The sequence below is a fragment of the Bos indicus x Bos taurus genome, chromosome 28 (genome assembly GCF_003369695.1).
Source record: "Bos indicus x Bos taurus breed Angus x Brahman F1 hybrid chromosome 28, Bos_hybrid_MaternalHap_v2.0, whole genome shotgun sequence".
NCBI lineage: Eukaryota > Metazoa > Chordata > Mammalia > Artiodactyla > Bovidae > Bos > Bos indicus x Bos taurus.
This window is the reverse complement of record NC_040103.1, coordinates 22,736,825-22,761,772: the sequence shown is the minus strand read 5'-3', so window position 1 is coordinate 22,761,772 and position 24,948 is coordinate 22,736,825. Positions and strand designations below refer to the sequence as shown.

At 37.4% G+C, this 24,948-nt stretch overlaps 1 protein-coding gene across 4 annotated transcripts in view; it reads left to right on the top strand.

Moving 5' to 3' along the window:
* CTNNA3 (catenin alpha 3) overlaps nt 1-24,948 on the top strand; it is a 1,910,358-nt gene that overhangs the window by 1,388,458 nt on the left and 496,952 nt on the right. For all 4 annotated transcript variants that reach the window (XM_027530426.1, XM_027530429.1, XM_027530428.1 and 1 more), the window contains one exon: nt 15,836-16,036. In XM_027530426.1, the coding sequence (XP_027386227.1) occupies nt 15,836-16,036 (201 nt within the window). The remainder of the gene's footprint in view (nt 1-15,835; nt 16,037-24,948) is intronic.

Sequence of the window (24,948 nt, the reverse complement as noted above, 5' to 3'; positions counted from 1 at the left end):
AATATTCTGTAACAACCTAATTGGGAAAAGAATTTGAAAAAGAATAGATATGTGTATATGTATAACTGAATCACCTTACTGTATACTTGAACACAACATTGTTAATCAACTGTACTCCAATATAAAATTTTAAAAAGTTTAAAAAAATAGACACAGACACTTTAGAAATCTGAGTTGATATGAAGTATATTTCATTCCCTGGAAGATGGTACCTATTTTTATAAGCAGTATGTTTTGGGTGCTCAGTCACTCAGTCGTGTCTGACTCTTTGTGACCCAAAGGACTGTAGCCAGCCAGGCTCCTTTGTCCATAAAATTTTCTAGATGAGAAAACTGGAGTGGGTTGCCAATTCCTACTCCAGGGGATCTTCCCAACCCAGGGATTAAACTCACATCTCTTGCGTCTTGTCTACTGCATTGGCAGGTGGATTTTTACTACTAGCACTGCTTGGGAAGCATATGTTTTACCCTTCGCTTTTTATCAGTCCTTATAATTTACTGTCCAATTACCTGTAGTTTTGTAGGGATTTCAATATTGTTTTAAAAAAATCATGCTGATCCAGAATATTTTGTGAATAACAGCAATTTGGGGATTGGAAATCACACCTTGTATTGGCTTCTAACCTCATGGTCTTATCCACATGCATGGTAAATTCCGTATTTTAATAGGTTCCATGAAACAGTTATTAATGACTGAGAAAATTTATTTCATGAAGTCTGCTTTGTAAATTTTTGTGCATCTGAGAGAAAAATATAAGAGAAATAAAAAGTTCAACCAAAGAACATTGTGACTGAGCTTAAACTAAAGGTTCTGACTAGGAAAATGAACTTCCCTAAGGTGTATATCCAATAACAGCCTTGTCCTTTTTATTGTTACCCTCATTTTTTTCTTTTTAATTGTTACCCCCTTTTTTCTTTTAATATGAAAAATGTTTTTAGAAAGTGATTGAAGCAATCAAATTACATACTTAATATTCTGGAAAAATAAGGAAAGAAAAAAATACATATTATTTACATTTATTTTTCCAGGTTACAAACCACTCATTTGTTAATCATTTTTTTCTGTATATTTGCCATTTTATGTACTTTATTCTTTGAGTTTCTGTCCTACTACATGTTTCATATACCTCAAGGAAGTCATTAAAAATCATTCAGGATTTCTTCTCTCTGTGCTCAAAATTAAAAACTTCACAGTTAGACACCTAAGTTGTTCTGCATTTTGAACTATAAGCAAGGAATATCACCCAAATGAGCACTGACTGTTTTCCTTAAAAGGGTATCCAGCAACAGAAGGATCCAACTTTAGCATCCAATGTGCAGAAATTGAATGGTTTTATTGCATAATATGGGAGAATTGCTCACTACTGTCTGTTCCTGCTGACAGTCCTGATGTTCAGTCTGGTAATATCCTCAAAGCTTTTTTTTTTTTTTTTTTTAACTCAGTACTTTGATATTAGATGTTAATGTGTTCCTGGTCTATGGGAGGAGAAGCAGTGGGACAATTAAGCAAGAATTCAGTCTAGGGGGAGTCAGTGCAAGAAAGTAAGGATTGAATGAGAAAACCTAAGGTTTGGTTTACTTTTTCTGTCAATTTTGTCAAGATAAATGCAGCATAAAATGCAATAACCTGGACTTTTGCTCTGACATCAGAATAGCCAAATGGCCAAGGCATTAAACTGCATTTGCTAATTTCTTGTTCTATGGCTATCTTCTCTGTTAATGTCTCTAGAATGCTTCAAGTTCCCTCTTCATGGAATTCTCCAGGCGAGAGTACTAGAGCAGGTACTCTTCTGCAGGGGATCTTCCCAACCCAGGGATCAAACCTGGGTCTCCCACATTGCAGGCAGATTCTTTACCATCTGAATCTATAGGGAAGCCAATGTCCCTATACAGATCCCAGATATTGACATTACTAGAGCACTGGCCATGTGAGCTTTATAGAATTAAAAGTATCCCTCTAAATATGCTTAGATTATATTTCATTCCCAATTGGAATTAATGTGAAAACTTATTAATGCATTCAGTTATATAATAGAATAACAAACTTTTGCAACATTTTTATAAAATTCAGAAAATATTTTAAGTCTACACTTTCTCCTTCCCATTGTACATTTAAGTTACATTAATTGTAGATGTTTATAAATTATGAACGATATTGAATATGTAAGATTGAACATTAATAGTTTTCTTCCAGTTTAGAAACCAAACACAGTGCTTGTTAAAGGTCTAAAGTGGACTTGGCACTAAATACTGAATGTCTGAAGAATCTTCTTTGTTGTTAGAATTGTTGACCCAGTATTTATTTATTAATTACATTATATAGTTTACATTAGGGTTCACTTTGTGTTATAAATTTTATGAACTTTACAAGTGTAATGATGAAATGTATCCATCATAACAGTATCACAGAGAATAGTTTCACTATGCTGAAAATCCCCTGTGTTCCATCTATTCATTCCTCCCTTTTTACCAATGAAACTCTGGCAATCACTGATTTTTTTTTTTTTTTTACTGTGTCCGTAGTTTTAACCTTTTCCAATATGTCATATAGCTTAAATACTACAGTATGTAACCTTTTCATATTGATTTAATTCATTATCAATATGTATTTAAATTTCCCCCATGTCTTTTTGTAGCTTGATATTGAATAGCTGATTTGTTTCCATTGCTATTTAATATTCCACTGTATCAATGTATAACAGTTTCCTTATCCATTCTACTATTGACGGAGAATGGTTGCTTGCAAGTTTTGGTAATTATAAGCCAAACTTCAATAAATATTCATGTGAAGGTTTTGTGTAGATGTAAGCTTTCAACTCATTTGAGTAAATACCAAGGAACACAACTGCTAGATCATATGTTAAGAGCTTGTTAGGTTTTATTTAAAAAAAAAAATGCCCAATTGGCTTTCAAAGTGGCCATACAGTTTTGCATTTCCACCAGCAATGAACGAGAGTTCCTGTTGGTCCAGAATCTCTCAGTACTTGGTATCTCAGGGTTCTGAATTTTGGTCATTCTAATAGTTATGCAGTTTTAATTGCATATCTCACTGTTTTAATTGCAGTTCCCTGATGATATGTAATATTAAACATATTTTCATATGCTTACTTTTCATCTATATGTTTTCTTTGGGTATCTGGTCAGATCTTATTCTAACATTTTTAGACATTTTCGTTTTATTTTTATTGTTGAATTTTTAAGAATTCTTTGTAGATTTAGAATACCAGTCCTTTGGCAGATGTATTTTGCAATTGTTTCCCCCCTAATCTGTGGCTTGCCTTTTCATTCACTTAACAGTGCCTTTCACAGAGCAGATGTTTCAAATTTTTATTAAGTCTACTTTCTTAATTTTTCTTTCTTTCTTTTTTTTTTTTTTTTACTTTTGGTGTAGTATTTAAAAAGTCATTTCCAAATTCAAAGTTAACCTAGATTTTCTCCTAGGAGTTTTAAAGTTTTGCATCTTACATGTAGATTTATGATTCCACATTTAATTTATCATTCACATTTTTCCCCTGGATAGAAAAAATACTTGAAAAATTGGTGGCTACCAAGACAAAATACACAAAGTATAATTTTTCAAAATCAAAAGCAAGATTTTTATAGATTTAAAGTGTTACAAGTTATTATTGGGAGACACAATAATGCTTGTTTAAGGAGAACTGGCTAAAGAAGGAATGGCTAAATAAAATATCTTCTAGACAAACTGGCTAATGGTCTGACAGAGTAGTAAAAATGTAAGCTTTAGGGTATTGTTTTCCATAAAAATCCTTCCCATCTCTATCAAAAATTTATTTGCAATCCTATGGGCCAAGAATTACTAGCTTTGCTATCTCTTTTAAACAAACTGAGCATCTACAGAATTGTAAAATTTCCTAACCAATAGTAAATAGCGAGTGGAAGAAAGATACTCACTGCTGGAGAATTAGATACCTGCCAGGTACGCTGGGTTCACAATGTCTGAGGTCAGGTACTACACCGTCCGGGGTTTGTTGAATCTGCAGAAGAACTGAGGATATGGAGACTCAGCTACAAGATGTCAAGTTAACCCCAACATTGTTCAAGGGTCAACAGTTGCTGAATATACTTGTTTGATAATAAATTCTTCAGAATTCCTTTAAGTATAGTTGGTAAAGAACTAGTTTGGGAATAGCAATCTTTATGTTTCTCTTCATTGTTGTCAGAAGTGTGTCAAGTAAGTCTGAGCTGGTTCAAGTCCAATGAAGAATAAGTGGCTTATAGTGAATATGAGCAAACTTTAAAATTTAACAAACTAAATAAATATTAACAAAATTTGATGATAAAATGATAAGATGAAGGGATAATTTTGACTATTATCTTTGGGGAAGAATAAAAGACAATGAAAGAAAGTAATTCTTACCAGTATTTTATAAAAACTATAAATTGAGTAAAATTTTTAAAAATTGTAAATCAGAATATTCTAAACCTGCAACTTTTATAATATTTTACATCAAATATACTTCAATTAAATTTTTGTAAAAATTAGAAAGTAATTCTTTCTGGTTACTGGATTTTAAACCTTTTACAGATAGGTATTTGCTTATTTATCATCTATATAATCTACATTTTCTAACATATCATAATAGTCTCAGGAAAGGAGATAGAGGAAGGTATTAAGGATGTAGAAAAGAGATGCAAATTTTCAAAAGGTTTTGCATTTAGCTACATACATGTTCTTTATTCTCAAAATAGCACTTGCCTAAATCTTTATGTAGGATAGTAGTTAATTTGGAGAACAATTTTCAAGATCAAATCTTACTAAAAAGAAATTTTGGCCACCTTTAGGTAGATACACAAACAGCAATTTAACATATACTGGTGTTTTCCATTAGCTTTTTAGCTTCATGTGTTTTTGTTAAAAGAGAAAATAAAATTATTATGTAGTTGCCTATGTAATAAATTTTAAATTTACAGGTATAGATCCAAGTGTAAAAAATGGAAACTTATTTTCTTATAATTAAAATTAGTTAAATCTCTGAGCTCATGTACAGTGGGTTGCTAACAGTGGAAACAGTGTCAGATTTTATTTTGGGGGGCTCCAAAATCATTGCAGATGGTGACGCAGCCATGAAATTAAAAGACGTTTACTCCTTGGAAGGAAAGTTATGACCAACCTATATAGCATATTCAAAAGCAGAGACATTACTTTATCAACAAAGGTCCATCTAGTCAAGGCTATGGTTTTTCCAGTGATCATGTATGGATGTGAGAGTTGGACTGTGAAGAAAGCTGAGCACCAAAGAATTGATGCTTTTGAACTGTGATGTTGGAGAAGACTCTTGAGAGTCCCTTGGACTGCAAGGAGATCCAACCAGTCCATTCTGAAGGAGATCAGCCCTGGCATTTCTTTGGAAGGAATGATGCTAAAGCTGAAACTCCAGTATTTTGGCCACCTCATGCAAAGAGTTGGCTCGTTGGAAAAGACTCTGATGCTGGGAAGGATTGGGGGCAGGAGGAGAAGGGGATGACAGAGCATGAGATGGCTGGATGGCATAACTGACTCGATGGACGGGAGTCTGAGTGAACTCCGGGAGTTGGTGATGGACAGGGAGGCCTGGCGTGCTGCGATTCATGGGGTCACAAAGAGTCAGACATGACTGAGCGACTGAACTGAACTGAACCTTTATCTTGCCAATATAAGAAATCTAACCTCTTTTGGCTTAAAACACAGTCTCTTTAGAATAAAAGTTTTCTCTTTATTAAAATATTCTTTTCTCTCTTCTTTTCTTCTCAGAATTTTGTTTTACTTATGCACCTATCAGGGGAAGAAACCGTTGGTGGTATATTATTCCCCATTCAATGGATTATAGCACAGACACTCTACCTCTTTAGGTTTTACCATTGATCTATTCAAAGCCCAGCTTTGGGAATTAAAGTAAAGCAACTTTTACCTCTCAATGGACATGAGTTTGAGCAAGCTCTGGGAGATGGTGAAGGACAGGGAAACCTGATGTGCTGCAGCCCATGGGGTCGCAAAGAGTCAGACACGACTGAGCAACTGAACGACAACAACCCCTCAAATAAGTATGGCTTTTGCAAATGAAATGTGCTTCCACTTTAGGTCTGTTCTTTGGGCTATGGGTTCATACAATTCTGCTTTAGAGGTTAAAAGTCAGTAAATTAACTTCTCACTGGATTTTGTTTGTTTCTACTCTCCCTGAGGCAAGTTCTATTTTAATTGTAGAAAACTAAAGAATTAAAAAATCATAGAAAGTATTTATGTGTATTTCAAAATTTTATTGTGGCTATACTTGCTGCAGTGACTAAAGATGGAGTCACCCAGAGAAGTCTACAACAAATGAAATATCTTGTAGTCTAAGATCAGTTCCTTTATTGCCCTGTTTATTACTGTTTTCCAGCAAAACAGAAATCACCCTTTGCATCTCAGAATAGCTATAAAATGAGCGATAGAAATTGCTAGTAGTTCAGCAATTCTATACTCTTAAAATAATGTGCTTCAGGACATTTCATCACTCACCCCAAATCAAATGTTAAGCTGACACTCTAAAGCGATTAAGATATATCTTCAACTAATCTTTCAAAACGTATAATACAGTTGACCCTTGAAAAACATGAGTTTGAACTGCACAGGTCCTCTTACACAAGGATAATTTTCAAATAATATCACAGTAAATATCACAGTACTACACTGTCCAGAGTTGTTGAATCTGCAGAGGAACTGGGGATGTGGAGACTCAGCTACAAGTTATATACAAGTTAACCCCAACATTGCTCAAGGGTCAACAGTTGCTGAGTGTACTTGTTTTATAATAACATTTTCTTTCTTTTAAACCTTATTGTAAAAATTATGTAATTGTTGAGTCCAGGTACACCTGTAATTGAGAAAAAAGTAAATAAGAGGTGGAACTCCTAATGATTTTCATATGTCAGAAGAGCTTCCCTGGTGGTTTAGTGGTAAAGTTGCTGCTGCTGCTAAGTCGCTTCAGTGGTGTCCGACTCTGTGCGACCCCATAGACGGCAGCCCACCAGGGTCCCCCATCCCTGGGATTCTCCAGGCAAGAACGCTGGAGTGGGTTGCCATTTCCTTCTCCAATGCATGAAAGTGAAAAGTGAAAGTGAAGTCACTCAGTTGTGTCGGACTCCTAGTGATCCCATGGACTGCAGCCTACCAGTCCATGGGATTTTCCAGGCAAGAGTACTGGAGTGTGGTGCCATTGCCTTCTCCGAGTAATAAAGTATCTGCATGCTAATGTAGGCGATGTACATTGGATCCCTGGGAGGTGAAGATCCCCTGAAGAAAGAAATGGCAGGCCACTCCAATATTCTTACCTGGAAAATCCCATGGACAGAGGAGCCTGGAGGGCTTCAGTCCATGGGGTCACAAAAGTCGGACACGGCTTAGTGACTAAACAACCACAACAAAAGAGGAAACTCATGCCAACAGCAAAGACTTAAGAGATACATCAGTAGAAAGTTTTTCACAGAGTATTTGGTGTTTTATTTCCTTGCTAGAGATGTGGGGTTATAATGCTAGACCTAAAACCTTCAGCTATCATGAAGGCCTTTTTAATTACTTAAATTCACCTGAAATATGACTAGTAAAGAAATAATTGTTTTTAAGAAATTAACTTAATGTTTAGTTACTGTGTATGTGGGAGGTGCCCATTCTTTTTTTTTCTTTTTCTTTTTCTGGTACTCTATGTTTAGCATTTCATGCAAATAATTGTTGCTGACATTTTGTGAAACATTCAGCATAGTGGGAAAGTGTCACAATAATGGAAATCTTGCAAACCTTTCTTAATGTTTCTGTGCTATATTTAATATTAGTAATTCAAAAGATCATTTAGTCATCATCTCCAACATTCTCAATATAACTGCTTCAGATAAAATCTGTTATATGCTTCTAGTCATTTATTTCCCTTATTTTACATTGTATATTTTCATGTAAGATTTTTATTTTCATATCTGACTCTACCTCTATAATTCTTCACCATAATTAACACCATGGCTTTTGACTGTGTTGCTCAATCTAAAGCAATAACCACAAAAACTTCTATAAGGCCAAGAAAAAATGAATCAGAAAAATTCTTATTGTATTTTTTTATTCTCTGCTTAAAGTAATAAAATGATTTGTAAGTATATATCTCCTTGTTTTATAGAAAAAGTGAACATTTAATCATTGTTACTGAATATTCTTTGTGCATTTTTCCTGTGCAAAATCATAGAAAAAAATAGTTCATGACAGCTATGATTTCACCTTTAATTAAACAGAAATTACTGAGTTTATTAGATCATTAATCTTCTAGGAATGAGCAATGTTTTTTCTTTCCTAAATATCTTTTCACTTTCATAGAACTGGGCAAAAACAGCTCTGCAATCTAAAATTAAGCAACCATAGTGAATACAGATTAAACATTTATTGAGTACATATATGTTGTGTTTTTTTTTTTTTTTTCTTTAATCTTCCCAGCATACTTGGAAAGTAACAGTTTCTTAATGTGTCATTAAAGGGTGTATCTGTGGATTTCTTAAAAACTGGTAATTATTATGCCTTCCACATTTATACTTGTACTTCAGTTCCAGGGGAAACATGATGGTGATGATACACATGTGCTTTCTGTTGAGATGGGACTGTGCCTGGATTTATTATAGGCCTTAATGACACATTCATAACTGAATGCTACAAATTAGGTTAAAACTCCAGTGAATTTATAATGAAGGTTTTCAGTACTTAATCTTTTTTATTCAAATGAACTACTGCCCTTAATATGGGTTAAACTGACTAAATTTAAGGCTACAGAAATGTGTCTACCAATGTTTATAACCCATAATTTAGGATTTAGACAAAATAATTTGCAATCCCCAGGTGCATCTTATAAGAAGAATTCATTCATTCATTCAATAGACATTATCCTAACAGACGCCTTGTCCTGTGCCAAGGGCTAGATACCTCAAGGAATAAGATAAAATTCCTGCACTTGTATCTATTTGCCAGTCTACTGGAGAAATAGTTTCATTTGTGCATCACTAAAACACAGAAAGAAGCTCTAATGAAAACATGTAAACTATTTTATGTGAAACCCAAACATCATGGAACTGAATTGGCCTGTCCTGAGGCAGAGCATTTAATTAGTGTATTGAAAGAGTACTACAAGCAAGCAGGCCAGAGGGGATTGGCAACTGTGATATTATGGTTTGGAATAAGAAATATGTATCAGTCAGTCTCTCCCATCAGGAAGCTTCCATAACCCTCTTATCCTTCTCCATCAGAGGGTAGACAGACTGAAAACCACAATCACAGAAGACTAACCAATCTGATCACATGGACCACAGCCTGTCTAACTCAATGAAACTATGAGTCATGCTGTGTAGGGCCACCCAAGACAGCTGGGTCTGGTGGAGAGTTCTGACAAAACATGGTCCACTGGAGAAGGGAATGGCAACCACTTCAGTATCCTTGCCTTGGGAACCCCATGAACAGTAGGAAAAGGCAAAAAAATAGAACACTGAAAGATGAAGGCCCCAGGTTGGTAGGTGCCCAATATGCTACTGGAGATCAGTGGAGAAATAACTCCAGAAAGAATGAAGAAATGGAGCTAAAGCAAAAACAACACCAAGTTGTGGATGTAACTGGGGATGGAAGTAAAGTCCAATGCTGTAAAAGACAATATTGCATAGGAACCTGAAACATTAGGTCCATGAATCAAGGAAAATTGGAAGTGGTCAAACGGGAGATGGCAGCAGTGAACATTGACATGCTAGGAATCAGCGAACTAAAATGGACTGGAATGGGTGAATTTAACTCACGTAATCATTATATCTACTACTGTGGACAAGAATCCCTTAGAAGAAATGGAGTAGCCATCATAATTAACAAAAGAGTCTGAAATGCAGTTCAGTTCAGTTCAGTCGCTCAGGTGTGTCCGACTCTTTGTGACCCCATGAATGGCAGCATGCCAGGCCTCCCTGTCCATCACCAACTCCCAGAGTTCACTCAGACTCACGTCCATCGAGTCAGTGATGCCATCCAGCCATCTCATCTTCTGTTGTCCCCTTCTCCTCCTGCCCCCAATCCCTCCCAGCATCAGAGTCTTTTCCAATGAGTCAACTCTTCGCATGAAGTGGCCAAAGTAGTGGAGTTTCAGTTTTAGCATCATTCCTTCCAAAGAATATCCAGGGCTAATCTCCTTTAGCATGGACTGGTTGTCTCTCCTTTCAGTCCAAGGGACTCTCAAGAGTCTTCTTCAACACCACAGTTCAAAAGCATCAATTCTTCAGCGCTCAGCTTTCTTCACAGTCCAACTCTCACATCCATACATGACCACAGGAAAAACCATAGCCTTGACTAGACGGACTTTTGTTGGCAAAGTAATGTCTCTGCGATACTTGGATGCAATCTCAAAAACGACAGAATGACCTCTGTTCGTTTCCAACGCAAACCATTCAGTATCACAGTAATCCAAGTCTATGCCCTGACCAATAATGCTGTGAAAGCTGAAGTTGAATCATTCTATGAAGACCTACAAGACCTTCTAGAACTAACACTCAAAAAAGATGTCATTTTCATTATAGGGGACTGAAATACAAAAGTAGGAAGTCAAGAAATACCTGGAGTAACAGGCAAATTTCCCCTTGGAGTACAAAATGAAGCAGGGCAAAGGCTAATAGAGTTGTGCCAAAAGAAGGCACAGGTCATAACAAACACCCTCTTCCAATAACACAAGGGAAGACTCTACACATGGACATCACCAGATGGTCAATACCAAAATCAGATTGATTGTATTCTTTGCAGCCAAAGATGGAGAAGCTCTATACAGTCAGCAAAAACAAGACCAGAAGCTGACTGTGGCTCAGATCATGAACTCCTTATTGGTAAATTCAGATTTAAATTGAGGAAAGTAGGGAAAACCACTAGACCATTCAGGTATGACCTAAATTATATCCCTTATGACTATACAGTGGAAGTGCAAATAGATTCAAGAGATTAGGTCTGATAGACAGAGTGCCTGAAGAACTTATGACTAAAGTTCATGACACTGTACAGGAGGTAGTGATCCAGACCATCCCTAGGAAAAAGAAATGCAAGACAGCCAATGGTTGTCTGAGGAGACTTTGCAAACAACTATGAAAAGAAGAGAAGCAAAAGGCAAAGGAGAAAAGGAAAGATATACCCATTTAAATGCAGAGTTCCAAAGAATAGCAAGGAGAGATAAGAAAGCCTTTCTCAGTGATCAGTGCAAAGAAATAGAGGAAAACAATAGAATGGGAAAGACTAGAGATCTCTTCAAGATTTAGAGATAACAAGGGAAGTTTTCATGTAGAGATGGGCCAATAAAGGACAGAAAGTATATGGAGCTAAGGAGCAGAAGTTGTTAGGAAGAGGTGGAAGAAATATATAGAAGAACTATACAAAAAAGATCTTCATGACCCAGATAATCATGATGGTGTGATCACTCAACTAGAGCCAGACATCCTGGAATGCGAAATCAAGTCTGCCTTAGAAAGCATCACTAGGAACTAGGCTAGTGGAGGTGATGGAATTCCAGTTGAGCTATTTCAAATCCTAAAAGATGATGCTGTTAAAGTGCTGCACTCAATATAGCAGCAAATTTGGAAAACTCAGCAGTGGCCACAGGACTTGAAAAGGTCAGTTTTCATTCCAATCCCAAAGAAAGGCAATGCCAATGATGCTCAAACTACTGCACAATTGCACACATCTCACATACCAGCAAAGTAAAGCTCAAAATTCTCCAAGTCAGGCTTCAATAGTACCTGAACCATGAACTTCCAGATGTTCAAGCTGGATTGAATAAAGGCAGAGGAACCAGAGATCAAATTGCCAAAATCCTTTGGGTCATCAAAGAAGCAAGATATTTCCAGAAAAACATCTATTTCTGCTTTATTGACTATGCCAAAGCCTTTGACTGTGTAGAACACAACATTCGGTGGAAAATTCTTCAAGAGATGGCAATACCAGACCATCTGCTGCTGCTGCTGCTGCTGCTGCTAAGTCGCTTCAGTCCTGTCCAACTCTTTGAGACCCCGTAGACAGCAGCCCACCAGGCTCCCTTGTCTCTGGGATTCTCCAGGCAAGAACACTGGAGTGGGTTGCCATTTTCTTCTCCAATGCATGAAAGTGAAAAGTAAAAGTGAAGTTGCTCAGTCATGTCCAACTCTAGCGACCTCATGGACTGCAGCCTACCAGGCTCCTCCATTCATGGGATTTTCTAGGCAAAAGTACTGGAGTGGGGTGCCATTGCCTTCTCCAACCAGACCATCTACCTGCCTCTATGAAATCAGTCCAGGAAGCAACAGTTAGAACTGGACATGGAACAACAGACTGGTCAAATCAGGAAAGGAGTACATCAAGGCTGTATATTGTCACCCTGCTTATTTAACATATGAAGAGTACATCATACAAGATGCCGAGCTGGATGAAACACAAGCTGAAATCAAGATTTCTGGGAGAAATATCAATAACCTCAGATATGCAGATACCACCCTTATGGCAGAAAGTGAAGAACTAAATAGTCTCTTGATGAAAGTGAAAGAAAAGAGTGAAAAAGTTGGCTTAAAACTCAATATTCAGAAAACTAAAATCATGGCATCTGGTCCCATCACTTCATGGCAAATAGGTGGGGAAACAGTGGAAACAGTGACAGACTTTATTTTGGGGGGCTTCAAAATCACTGCAGATGGTGACTGCAGCCATGAAATTAAAAGACCTCACTCCTTTAAGAAAAGTTATGACCAACCTAGACAGCTTATTAAAAAACAGAGACGTTACTTTGCCAACAAAGGTCCATTTAGTCAAAGTTATGGTTTTCCCAGTAGTCAAGTATGGATGTGAGAGTTGGACTGTATAAAAACCTGAGTGCCAAAGAATCGATGTTTTTGAACTGTGGTGTTGGTGAAGACTCTTTAGAGTCCTTTGGACACAAGAAGGTCCAACCAGTCCATCCTAAAGGAAATCAATCCTGAATATTCATTGGACGGATTGATGCTGAATCTGAAACTCCAGTATTTTGCCCAACTGATGTTAAGAACCACCTCATTGGAAAAGACCCTGATTCTGAGAAAGATTGAAGGCAGGAGGAGAAGGGGACGACAGAGGATTAGATGGTTGGATGTCATCACCAACTGAATGTGTATGAGTTTGAGTGAACTCCAGGAGTTGGTGATGGACAGGGAGGCCTGGTGTACTGTAGTCCATGGAGTCACAAAGAGTTGGACAGGATTGAGAGACTGAACTGACTGATTTGGTATTTTCCTATTTCTGGCACAAAGCTCCTAAAACCCTTGGAATGCACTAAGTGATAAGAGCAATAAAGGTGTCTTTAGTATGTTAATGAAGTGATTTTGAGGAACCCCCCAAGGATGGAGGCTGAATGACAGGGCAACCAACCATGTGATTAGAAGGTTTCCATTCCTCCTCTTTACTTCTGGGAAGGGTAAAAGGGCTGGAGGCTGAATTGATTTCCAGTGGCCAATGATTTAATCAATTGAGCCTATGAAATAGAGCCTCCATAAAATCCCCAAATGATGGGGTTTAGAGAGCTTCCAGGTTGGTGAACCCTTGGAAATTTGGGGAAAGTGACGTGCATGGAGAGGGCATGGAAACTCTGTGTCTTTCTCTATCCTTACTCTCTGCTTCTCTTCCATCTGGCCATTCCTGAGTTATAAAAGTTACATCTAGTCAGTAAAATGTTTCTCTGAGTTTTTTGAGCTACTCTAGTAAATTAATCATGCCTGAAAAGGAGGTTGTGGGAACCTCTGATTTATAGCCAGTTGGTCAGAAATACATGTAACACCCTCAACTTGGATGGGTGTCTGAAGTCTGAGGAGGGGGTCATGGGAACCTTTAGTTTGTAGCAGTTATTCAGAAGCACAGCTAAAAATCTTGGCTTATGATTGGTGTCTGTAGTAGGGATGGAAAGTTGTAGTCTTGTGAGACTAAACCCTTAACCTGTGGAATCCGATGCTCTCTCCAGATATGTGTGTGTGTGTGTGTGTGTGTGTGTTAGTCACTCAGTCGTGTCCGACTCTTTGTGACTCCATGGGCTGTAGCACTCCTATATGCCAGGCTCTTCTGTCCATGGAATTTTCCAGGCAAGAATATTGGAGTGAATTGTCATTCCCTTCTCCAGGGCATCTTCTGGACCTAGGGATTGAACCCGCGTCTCCTTTGCAGACAGATTCTTTACTGTCAGAGCCACCTGGGAAGAACACATCTCCAGGTAGATAGTGTTGGAATTGATTTAAATTCCAGATCACCCAGTTGGTGTACAGAGAGTTGCTAGTTAGTGTGGAAAAGCTTACACACACAAACACATATACAGACCCAAGTGAAATTGGGTCTAGAAACCCGAAAGAGCAGTCTTGGTCAAGGTTTTAATATGCTCACTGGCACAGAGGCTTGAAAAATTATGGCAGGTTTGGAAAATTATAAAATAAATATAACAAGCATAAAAGGCATGCAGAGGAATAGTAGACATCAAGTCTTAGAAGTTCACTGGGGACCATATTCTTTGATAGTTTGGATTTTATGCTTTGCACAGTAAGAGGAAGGTGTGACTCTGCAAAGAAATAGCTTTATGAATGCCTGTCTTTTGTAGCCTATCTGCAGAAAATCGGCAAGTCCAGAGAGGAGAGAGAAAGTGAGAAAGTTAACAATATGTTCTGGAAAATACTGAGGCCTTTTTTGTTGTTTTCTGTGCATGTTTTGAAGTAATAGAGGCTTAAAATATTTTGGGTGGGTATTCATTTGATAAAGACAGAAACCACTCTTTTAATATCCTTTTAAATTCTTAGAAATATCATTGCCCATGCTTGTTGATATTCCACATGTTTACTCAGCTCCACTCATTAGTTTTGTCTGGGAGAATTAATCATTTTATAGGAAAAAGAAAACCACATTGTTGTACTATACTAATAACTCCCTGCTTTCTTCATGCACTAATCATGCAAAGAAGGAAGGAGAGAAAGAGGTCTGGACCTACTCTTTAGAGTGAGCAAGTTTCTCTGGGATTCATTTTCTTCAAGTCAATCAATCTTTGTAAAGCCCTCTTTATATACGAGTCTTTTCACAGTTGTAGTGAGGTTGCTGCTTTACAATGTAAAATTTATATATTTCACAGTTTTCATCATTTCCTAATTTATAAGATTTCTATAGTTGTATTAAATAGCTTACATCAATGAATATTAGTTGAATGGAATGCTGTAGTTTTATCTGTCTCTATATTTAGTATAGTTTCATAATCTGCATAGTGTTGCTTTTATTAGAATTGTGTTCCATAGTTATACATTTTATTTTGCTTTAATATAGAATTTTCCCTTAATTTCCATTTATAAACCATTCAAATCTAAAATCTAATCTATTGGAATCAGAATCTAAAATCAGTTGCAATCTATAAGAATTGCTGATAAAAATGCAAAGTTTTTATTTTACAAGTTGTGCTATTTTAAAAAGGTATAAGCAGAATTGTCTGTATTTTTTCTTCTTAGTTGTCAATGCCCTTCATTCCCAATGTGTACCTTGTGTGCAACCAGAAATTAACATGATTTACAGTAGTGTCGCTAGCGGGAAGGAATGCTCCTGTCAGTGCAGGAGACTTAAGAGACATGAGTTCAGTTCCTGGGTTGGGAAGATCCCCTGGAGGAGGGCATGGCAACCCACTCTAATATTCTTGCCTGGAGAATCCCATGGACAGAGGAGCCTGGCAAGCTACATTCCATAGAGTCACACAGAATTGGACAAAATTGAAGTGACATAGCACGCACAGTATGCTAGATTTGTGTGATTAAAAAAAACAAAATGAAACAAACCCACTAAACTAATTTGATCTGTTTACTTACAGAGAGCCATATCTTAGAAGATGTCAACAAATGTATCATAGCCCTGAGAGACCAGGATGCTGATAATCTAGACCGAGCTGCAGGTGCTATCCGAGGACGGGCAGCAAGAGTCGCTCACATCGTCACAGGTGAAATGGACAGTTATGAGCCAGGGGCTTACACAGAAGGTGTGATGAGAAACGTGAACTTTCTGACAAGCACTGGTGAGTCTCTGTCCTTAATAACAGTGGCTCTCTTCCTAATAGTTGCATCTACATAGCTACCAAATATTCTTACATATGGAAAGAAAATCTCAGTCTGTGCAGTTTGCTTTGAAATAGATTGCTGTTATCTGATAGGTGCTTAAATCCTGCGGTCATGTGATTTTAAATTTATCTCTGGGGAGTAAATATATTCATCAGAGAAAAAGAACTTTTTATAAATATATGCATTCTATAAATTACTCACAGACTTTAGCCATATATGAATGTTTATTAATGCTAGAGCTATTAGGAGATATAATTAGGCCAGATGTGGTAAGTATGCTATAATTTCCAAGCCCTCTTTTAGCTGCACAATTGGTACCCCAGGTTTTTGTTTACTTTGGTTAAGCAGAGCAAACTTGTCCTATGTCTCCAGAGAAATGCTTTCTGCCTTATTTCCCAGTCTCTGCAAAACACTCTTTTGTTCTTTCACATGATCTTTGATTACTTAAGAAATATGGATCCAAGATTTCGTTTTGGTTGGGGCACCCAAGTTAATATTTTCTGAAATCAGCAAGTAAATGTTTAGTTTCTGAATCACACATTAAACGGCATTCTTATTTTAACAATGTTAAGACACTTACAGAAAATTCAAAGAAGCATTTGAAATCGTATGAATTCAGAAACAATGGGTGCAATTTGAATGAGGACAACCAACTATTTTTATGTCATGATGGTAGTTTACTTGCAAAAAATCCCTTCAGTTCAGTTCAGTTCAGTCACTCAGTCGTGTCGGACTCTTTGCGACCCCATGAATCGCAGCACGCCAGGCCTCCCTGTCCATTACAAACTCCTGGAGTTCACTCAGACTCAAGTCCGTCGAGTCAGTGATGCCATCCAGCCATCTCATCCTCTGTTGTTCCCTTCTCCTCTTGCCCTCAATCCCTCCCAGCATTAGAGTCTTTTCCAATGAGTCAGCCCTTCTCATGAGGTGGCTAAAGGATCTGTGAAAACCTCAGGTTGAATTTTTTTTTTTTTTTAATTAATTACTTCATAGCATGAGGTGATCACGGACCCATGATTCCTAAAATATTTGAAAGTCTTTACTTAAATCATTGATTCTACCTAGAGAATTGTTCTTCATGTTAAATATAGGGTGTATTAAATTTGGATGTACATACTTATTTTGTGAAAGCGGTAGAAGGAATTGAAGATGGGTGATTTGGGAAAAGAAGAAGCTGCTCCTTGGAATTACTTAACAAACATAAGCTTTTCTTAACCTTCACTAGGGATAGTTCTGAAGAACTGTTCCACAAGGTAAGCTTAGTAAAGCCTGTAGGAAACTGATGATTAGTGTTGCTCTTTTTCTAGCATGTTGATACAGAAATCATTAATGAATCTTGATGGATAGTTTTCTCATTATGTCTTTGAAAATATTTCTAAAGCAATAAAACGCTTAAGATATACTAAGGAAAGAGGAAGGCGGTGTATTTGCAACTCTTGATAATGATATTTCTAATACTAATTCCTCAAAAGCCCCTGGTGTCACAAATAGGGTACACGGTAGTTACTTTATCAATGAGGTGTGCTTAAGGATATAATTGTGTTAGAGTAGTTTGGCATCTCGTCCCTAAAATTAAATTTAACTGGTTCTTTCTTATTGGTCAAAATCAAGTACAGCATTATATGAGTTTTTTTCTACCTTCTGGGAATAGAATTGTAAGTAAAAAGGAGAATGCATCAGTGGTTCCCCTTTCAGTCAAGTGAAAAATGCCATATAGGAAATTAATTAGATAAAGTCTACCAAGATTGTACCTACATCTTGCTTCTGTTTTGTAATCATATTGATAATGTGTTGTGAACACATTCTAATACCACAATGCCTGTCTGAGGTACTAAATTTATAGTTTCATTATCCACAGTGTAGAGTCCATATCTGCATATGCAAAGAAGTGGAAGTGAAATTCTAAAGTGTCCAGAGTGTGAAATGCGTTGTGGGAACACTCATTCATAATCAATTTTTATCATTTGAAATCAGAAAATAAAAATGGAACAAAGTTATTTACACATTTAATTATATTTTTTCAATACCTCTATGATTTATAATGACCTTACAAGGTAACTAACCAACATGGCAGCATTATCATTCAGTAATAAGAGTGAGAAATCCTTTTTTCTCTAATTAGTTGTGTGTAACTTTAACTGAAATTCTCCAGGTAAATTATGTCCTGTGCCCCAAATACAAAAATATAGAATAATCCTGTTATTCTGTGTAAGTCATATCTTCTTATTAACATAACAATATAGTTTATGACTTTCCAATTTTGTCATTTTAGTTTTTAAGATAAGTTTTGGCTTATCTTAAAAAGCTTCGCATTTTGGTTTTATATGTCTAATTTCAAACTTTTCTGAAAACAGCATTCCTTGAAATTTATCAAAAGCATGCCTCACTAAAGGGAATTCTGAGCAATAAATTAGATGAAAATGCTAATTAGATCAGTTTGATCTTAACTAAAGCTGAAATATGTGAGGATTTTCTCTCCCAGAGGGATATTGTCTATGAAAAATACTTCCAACTATTCTATCCTCCACAATTAACAGAAGATGTTCATCTTTGTTCACATCTGCTCATAACTTGGGCTTATTATTTATAAATAATCATCAAATTAAATAATTTGAAATGTCACATTTTATGTTATGAAACCTTAAGAGTTCATCTTTTAGTGAGTGAATGGCCTGCTTTTCTCTTTCTTTCCCTTTTTATACAGTTTTCAGATCTTAACACTTTCTTCTGAAAATAACTTAGTAAGGAGCTATTGTGAATTGTTTTTATTACTGAGACTTTCTTATCTTTGCACACTCTGCCTTTAAAGTACTCACATCTATGATGAAACCTAAGCCATACTTATCTAAATCACAAAACATGTTTTTGGAACATTGCACCTTTGCTTTAATCAGACTTTGTGGCTCATTAGCACATTTTCAAGATCTGATGCTCTTCTAAATGTTTTCTCAGCATTAGGAAGCCCTGTTACATTTCGGGAATTTGCATTGTTCATAAAATCTAGCAGTGGGTTTTCAGTGAAACAGAGGCAACATCTGGAAGCTGCATTTCATTCAGACAGAGGCGGAATATTGTAATTTCCAAGAGAAATATTTTATTCTACCCAATTCTTCCCTGTTACTAAGCTCCTCTACCTGTCAGGAATTCCTGAGAGGGGAGAGAGAGTATGAGCTTTTTTGTTAAATAACAAGCCTTCTGGATTGCAGTGTGAAAGCTTAGAAGTTACGTTTTTAACATCAGTTTCAATTCTTTCACATTGGGTTGGGGAAAAACCTAAACCAAGAGTGAATTAACATAATTTTTTGTGAGTGACTTATGAACTATCAATTCAAAAACTGACTAGACCCAAAGCATCTCTTGCAAACACTCAAACCCCACCTGATTTCCAAGTCAGCCAGGCTCATGGACTAAGACACAACAGGCACACAAGTGAACCTGACCAAGACATCACGGTGGCATCCAACACTGGCACCGCAGAGTGCTGGTGGATAGAGTCACTTATCAAGCACTCCTGCAGGCCCAACTTGAATCCTTTCCCTGTTAGAATGGAGAAGAGTCTTATAGCTGCAGTTTTCCTTCCTAAAGGCAAATGAGACAGTTGAAGTCAGAGCCGATAAATATTTCCAAATTTTTGTTGTACATTTTACTTGTTACCAGTTTAAACAACAGATAGACTTCTAAGATGAATTTATCTAGAAAAACATTTTAAAACCTTTAATAGCAGTCAGTAATTCTTATCAATTCCTTTTCCTTTAATAGTTTTCATATACAAAAAAAACCTGCATTGTGTGAAATGGCAACCCACTGCAGTGTTCTTGCCTGGAGAATCCCAGGGATGGGAGAGCCTGGTGGGCTGCCCTCTATGGGGTCGCACAGAGTCGTACACGACTGAAGCAACTTAGCAGCAGCAGCAGTTAAAACATGCTACTTTCCTTATGTTGCATCTATGTTCTGTAACCTTAAATGGCCATTGAATATAATGCAAAAGCTTTAGTTCCAGCAGTCTTTACCCTCTATAGTTCAGCAGAGTTTAAAAAGCAATGGACCACATACTAGATGTGACCCAGGGAATTCTTATGTGTCTAAGTAGGTTTTGACCAAAAAAATTTTGTTTTCTAGTTTATATATATATATATACATATATATATATGTATATATATATATGTATATATATATATTCTATTATATATATTCTAATTCACACACGCACACACACACACACATATTTATATATGTATGTATGTATATGTCCTCCCTGGTAGCCCCGTTGGTAGAGAATCTACCTGCAACACAGGAGACCACCTGCCAGTGCAAGAGATGCGGGAACAGTCCCTGGGTCAGGAAGAGTCCCTGGAGATGGAAATGGCTACCCACTCCAGTATTCTTGCCTGGGAAATCCCAAAGACAGAGGATCCTAGAGGGCTACAGACCCTGGGGTCTCAAAAGTTCTATACAACTTATATATATATATATAGTTCCAATTTAATGACACATTGTAACAAATGGGAGGGTCTGGCAACATTAGATCACAGTTTACTATAGGAATGATAATGGCTCTAGATAATGGCTAGAGCCTAGTGGTGTCTTTCTTTTGGTTGAACCTGAGCCATAGTATCCTTTACTATCTTTCATCATATACTCAGATTGCTTTGCTCACTTAATTTGTCTGCCTGAATTTTTCAGGCGATGAGTTTACCTAAACATGAATTTCTATCTTTCCTCTTCCTGTTGCTGCTGCTGCTAAGTTGCTTCAGTCGTGTCCGACTCTGTGCGACCCCATAGACGGCAGCCCACTAGGCTCTCCCATCCCTGGGATTCTCCAGGCAAGAACACTGGAGTGGGTTGCCATTTCACACAATGCAGGTTTTTTTGTATATGAAAACTATTAAAGGAAAAGGAATTGATAAGAATTACTGACTGCTATTAAGGGTTTTAAAATGTTTTTCCAGATAAATTCGTCTTAGAAGTCTATCTGCGACCCTATAGAGGGCAGCCCACTAGGCTCTCCCATCCCTGAGATTCTCCAGGCAAGAACACTGGAGTGGGTTGCCATTTCCTTCTCCAATGCATTAAAATGAAAAGTGAAAGCAAAGTCACTCAGTCGTATCCAACTCTTAGCGACCCCATGGACTGCAGCCTACCAGGCTCCTCTGTCCATGGGATTTTCCAGGCAAGAACACTGGAGTGGGTTGCCATGGCCTTCTCCATTTACGTTGGCCCAAAATCACCTTGTACTCTAAATTGGTGCTTTCACAATCACATGGGCATGCCAAGATTATTTCTGCATTTAGATCGTGTTCATGCCATACCTGTCATTTTGAATATCCATACCCCTTATTTATCATGTTAAATTTTATCTTCTTTTAAGAAACAGCTCATACCTCCATGTCCCCTAGAATTTTTTTTTTACTTCCTCTGAAAAAAGTGCTGGTCTTGATCTCATGTGCTGTAGATTTTAAAGGACTTGCCACTCAGTTCCATTGTTCCAGTCAGCCATATGTTATGAACTCTTCAGATATATTCATATAGAAATGACTTTTCTCTCCAAACAAAACTTAAACTATAGGAGAAAAGAAAACTTGTGTCATTTCTCTATACATCTCTTCCAGAGCCTACTATATAGTCTCTTGCAGGTGCTAGATTAAAACAAAATAGAACAAAAAACCTCTTGAAATGAACCTATATGCTTATGCTAATTCTGTTCTAGCAGTGAAACACTTTTTTCTCCTCTGTCGCCCCTCAAAACTTATAATTATTCTGTGTAACTTTCTCAAATACCACCACCTTTGCACAGGAGCTTCTCATTCCCTTTCAGTTAGAATTAATTGCTCCATTATCTGTGTTACCATGGATGAGCCTGTCCTCTAGTCAATGCTTATTTCACGTTGCCTTGTATCATAATCAGCCATTTACATACAAGTTGCTCCCACTAGATTGTAACATCCTTAAAGGCAGGTACCACACTATTTATTTTTATATTTCCCTATTGGAAATATAAAAACATCCAAGTTCTTCTCCCAATGTGAAATTTAAAATTCACTACAGGTTGATATACTGTGATACATTCTACTACAGTTAAGCAAGGGAACAAGTTATCTCAATTTGTGGGAAAAAGCAACACTCAAAAGCAGTGGACTTTGTCAAAGGCTGGGGCAGAGAAAAGATCAGGGAAGTGATTGATTACTGTCCAGAGTCAGATATTAGGTCTTTTCAGAGAACCTGGGGTCAGATTCTTAAAAGGTTCTTTACCAAGCTTTTGTGAGAAGGCGATGGCACCCCACTCCAGTATTCTTGCCTGGAGAATCCCATGGACAGAGGACCCTGGTGGGCTGCAGTTCATGGGGTCCCACAGAGTCAAACATGACTGAGTGACTTCACTTTCACTTTTCACTTTCATGCATTGGAGAAGCAAATGGCAACCCACTCCAGTGTTCTTGCCTGGAGAATCCCAGGGACCGGGGAGCCTGGTGGGCTTCTGTCTATGGGATCACACAAAGTCGGACGCGACTGAAGTGACTTAGCAGCAGCAGCAGCAGCAAGCTTTTGAACAAGGGATCATGACGTTTGTGTACTCAATTACTTACCAAAACCATCCTTGAACTGCAGCGGTTGAAAGATCCCTCTGAACCTAATTTCACTAATAGTTCCAGCAAATCCCTGTAAAGGGTAGCCGCCGGGCCTTCAAATTCAGAAACATTTGTGGGCAAAGTCCTTCCCACAGTAGCAGTCTGAGACAGGTCTGTTGCTTCTGTTGCTGCAGGATTTTGAAGTAAGATTGTGAATTGAAGAAAGCAGCCTCTAGAGCTTCTGACTGAAAAAGCTGTTTTCTTTCCAAAGAGACTTGACTTTGAATAGAACCCAGGTCTAGTGGAAAAGGCTGAGGGTACTTCCTTATCTTGCCATTTTAAGTTATTGGAAATATAAACTTGTAAAAAAAAAAGTGCCAAAAAACTGAAATCTCCTATGTGTACTGGGTAATGCAAAGGCTAGTTTGACCTTTTTGATACAGTTAGATACTAAGAAAGGTATGTGGCATAATCTAAAGTGTCACTGTTAGTAACATCCTTATTAATAAAAATAATAAGTTCTGACACATTGGAGAAATTGTATTGTCAAGGAAGGAAATGATGTAGAGGACTTAAGGGTAGATTTCTGAAAATCATTAAGAAGGGCTGACACATTCCAAAATCTGGAAAATATAAAATAGGAAACTGTTAAGCTGATACTAAATGCAGGATATATTATAAATAGAGGAAATGAATTGGCATGGGTTAAAGGGAAGGAGTTATTGGGAGAGGAAGTAAAGGATCTGGACCTGCTGTGTGGATATTCATCATGCAAAGATGTTGTAGAGTTCTTGTATCTTCTTAAACCCTAGAACTCCTATTATCAGCTACAGATGCATGTTCTCCAGGCAAATAAGACATTATCTAGAAAGAGAATTAGATCACACCTTTCTTTCTGATCCTATTTTCACATACTCTGTAAAAAAATGAACTCAGATTTATTTTATGGGCCTTTATGTGTCAGGAATAGATAGGAAGTAAAATAACTTACATGTAAGAGGTTTAGGAATAAAGTCTCAGTTTCAGTTCTAGACTGCAAACAACAGAATCTAACTATAAACAAACACACAGGCACAGGAAGACTAGAGAATAAGCAAACAGACAGACTGCAAGGGATGCTGCATATAGGAACCAGTTGGCCATTCCCAAGGAAGCTTTGCTTGAGCTGCCATTCCAGACCTCAGTGAACATCTAATGCCATTATTGGCATCATGCCATGATGACACTGGACCCCACAAATGGTACTTTCATTTGCCACCATATTCTACATACTTCCACCCCTGGAATAAATCCAGAGCTAATGCCTGCTTTTGCTTCACTGTCCCTGAAGGGACTTCCTGAGCAGACACATCATATGAGCAGAGTTTAAATAAAATGCCAACACCTTGGTGATCAGCAAGGAAGAGAGGGGCAAGTACTGGCCTCTGAGCTTTCATGGAAACAGATTCTGCCTCATAGTTAGATTCTCATACTTGCAGATGTCTCAGCACAAAAAAGGCTTTGGAGTCTGTGAGCAAAGGGAAGTGGGGGTGGTGGGGGGAGGAGGTGAATAGCATCAACAAGGGAGTGAAAGGATCCAGAGAAGGGAAATTAATTTTACCAACATGGTTGGTCATTATCTGTATTGGGACAATGGAAATGTTTCCCCCCGTATCACCCAAACAAGAGCACTGCCTTTCAGCAGCTTGTTTCCAAACCCATTTCTTTCAGATGGCTTAGAAAAGTTTAAAAATAAGCATAAAAGAATGCTTTATGCCCTGTAGTTTTATTAAATGAGATATTATGACACCACTTTAAATCTAAATATCTTTCAGAGACAATGTGCCTTAGAGTTTATGATGTGAATGTGATTCTATAACCAAGATAGTGGCAAAATAAACATGCAGGTGTCTATGAAACCTTGTGAAAAGTAGAAAAATGGACCATTCAGTGGTTTCTTTTTTTTTTTTCTTTCTTTAACAACAATGACAAAATATTAACAGGCCTGTAATAATATTATATTATTATTCAAATACTATAATACTGTACCAAACTATATCATTGTGTTTGAAATCTAAAGGGGTGGGAACTTTGACTTCATTCATTTTAAGTTACTCTGTACTAGAAATTCTTTGTAGTGGAGCAGACAGCTGCTGCTGCTAAGTCTCTTCAGTCATGTCCGACTCCGTTCGACCCCATAGATGGCAGCCCACCAGGCTCCCCCGCCCCTGGGATTCTCCAGGCAAGAACACTGGAGTGGGTTGCCATTTCCTTCTCCAATGCATGAAAGTGAAAATTGAAAGTGAAGTTGCGCAGTCGTGTCC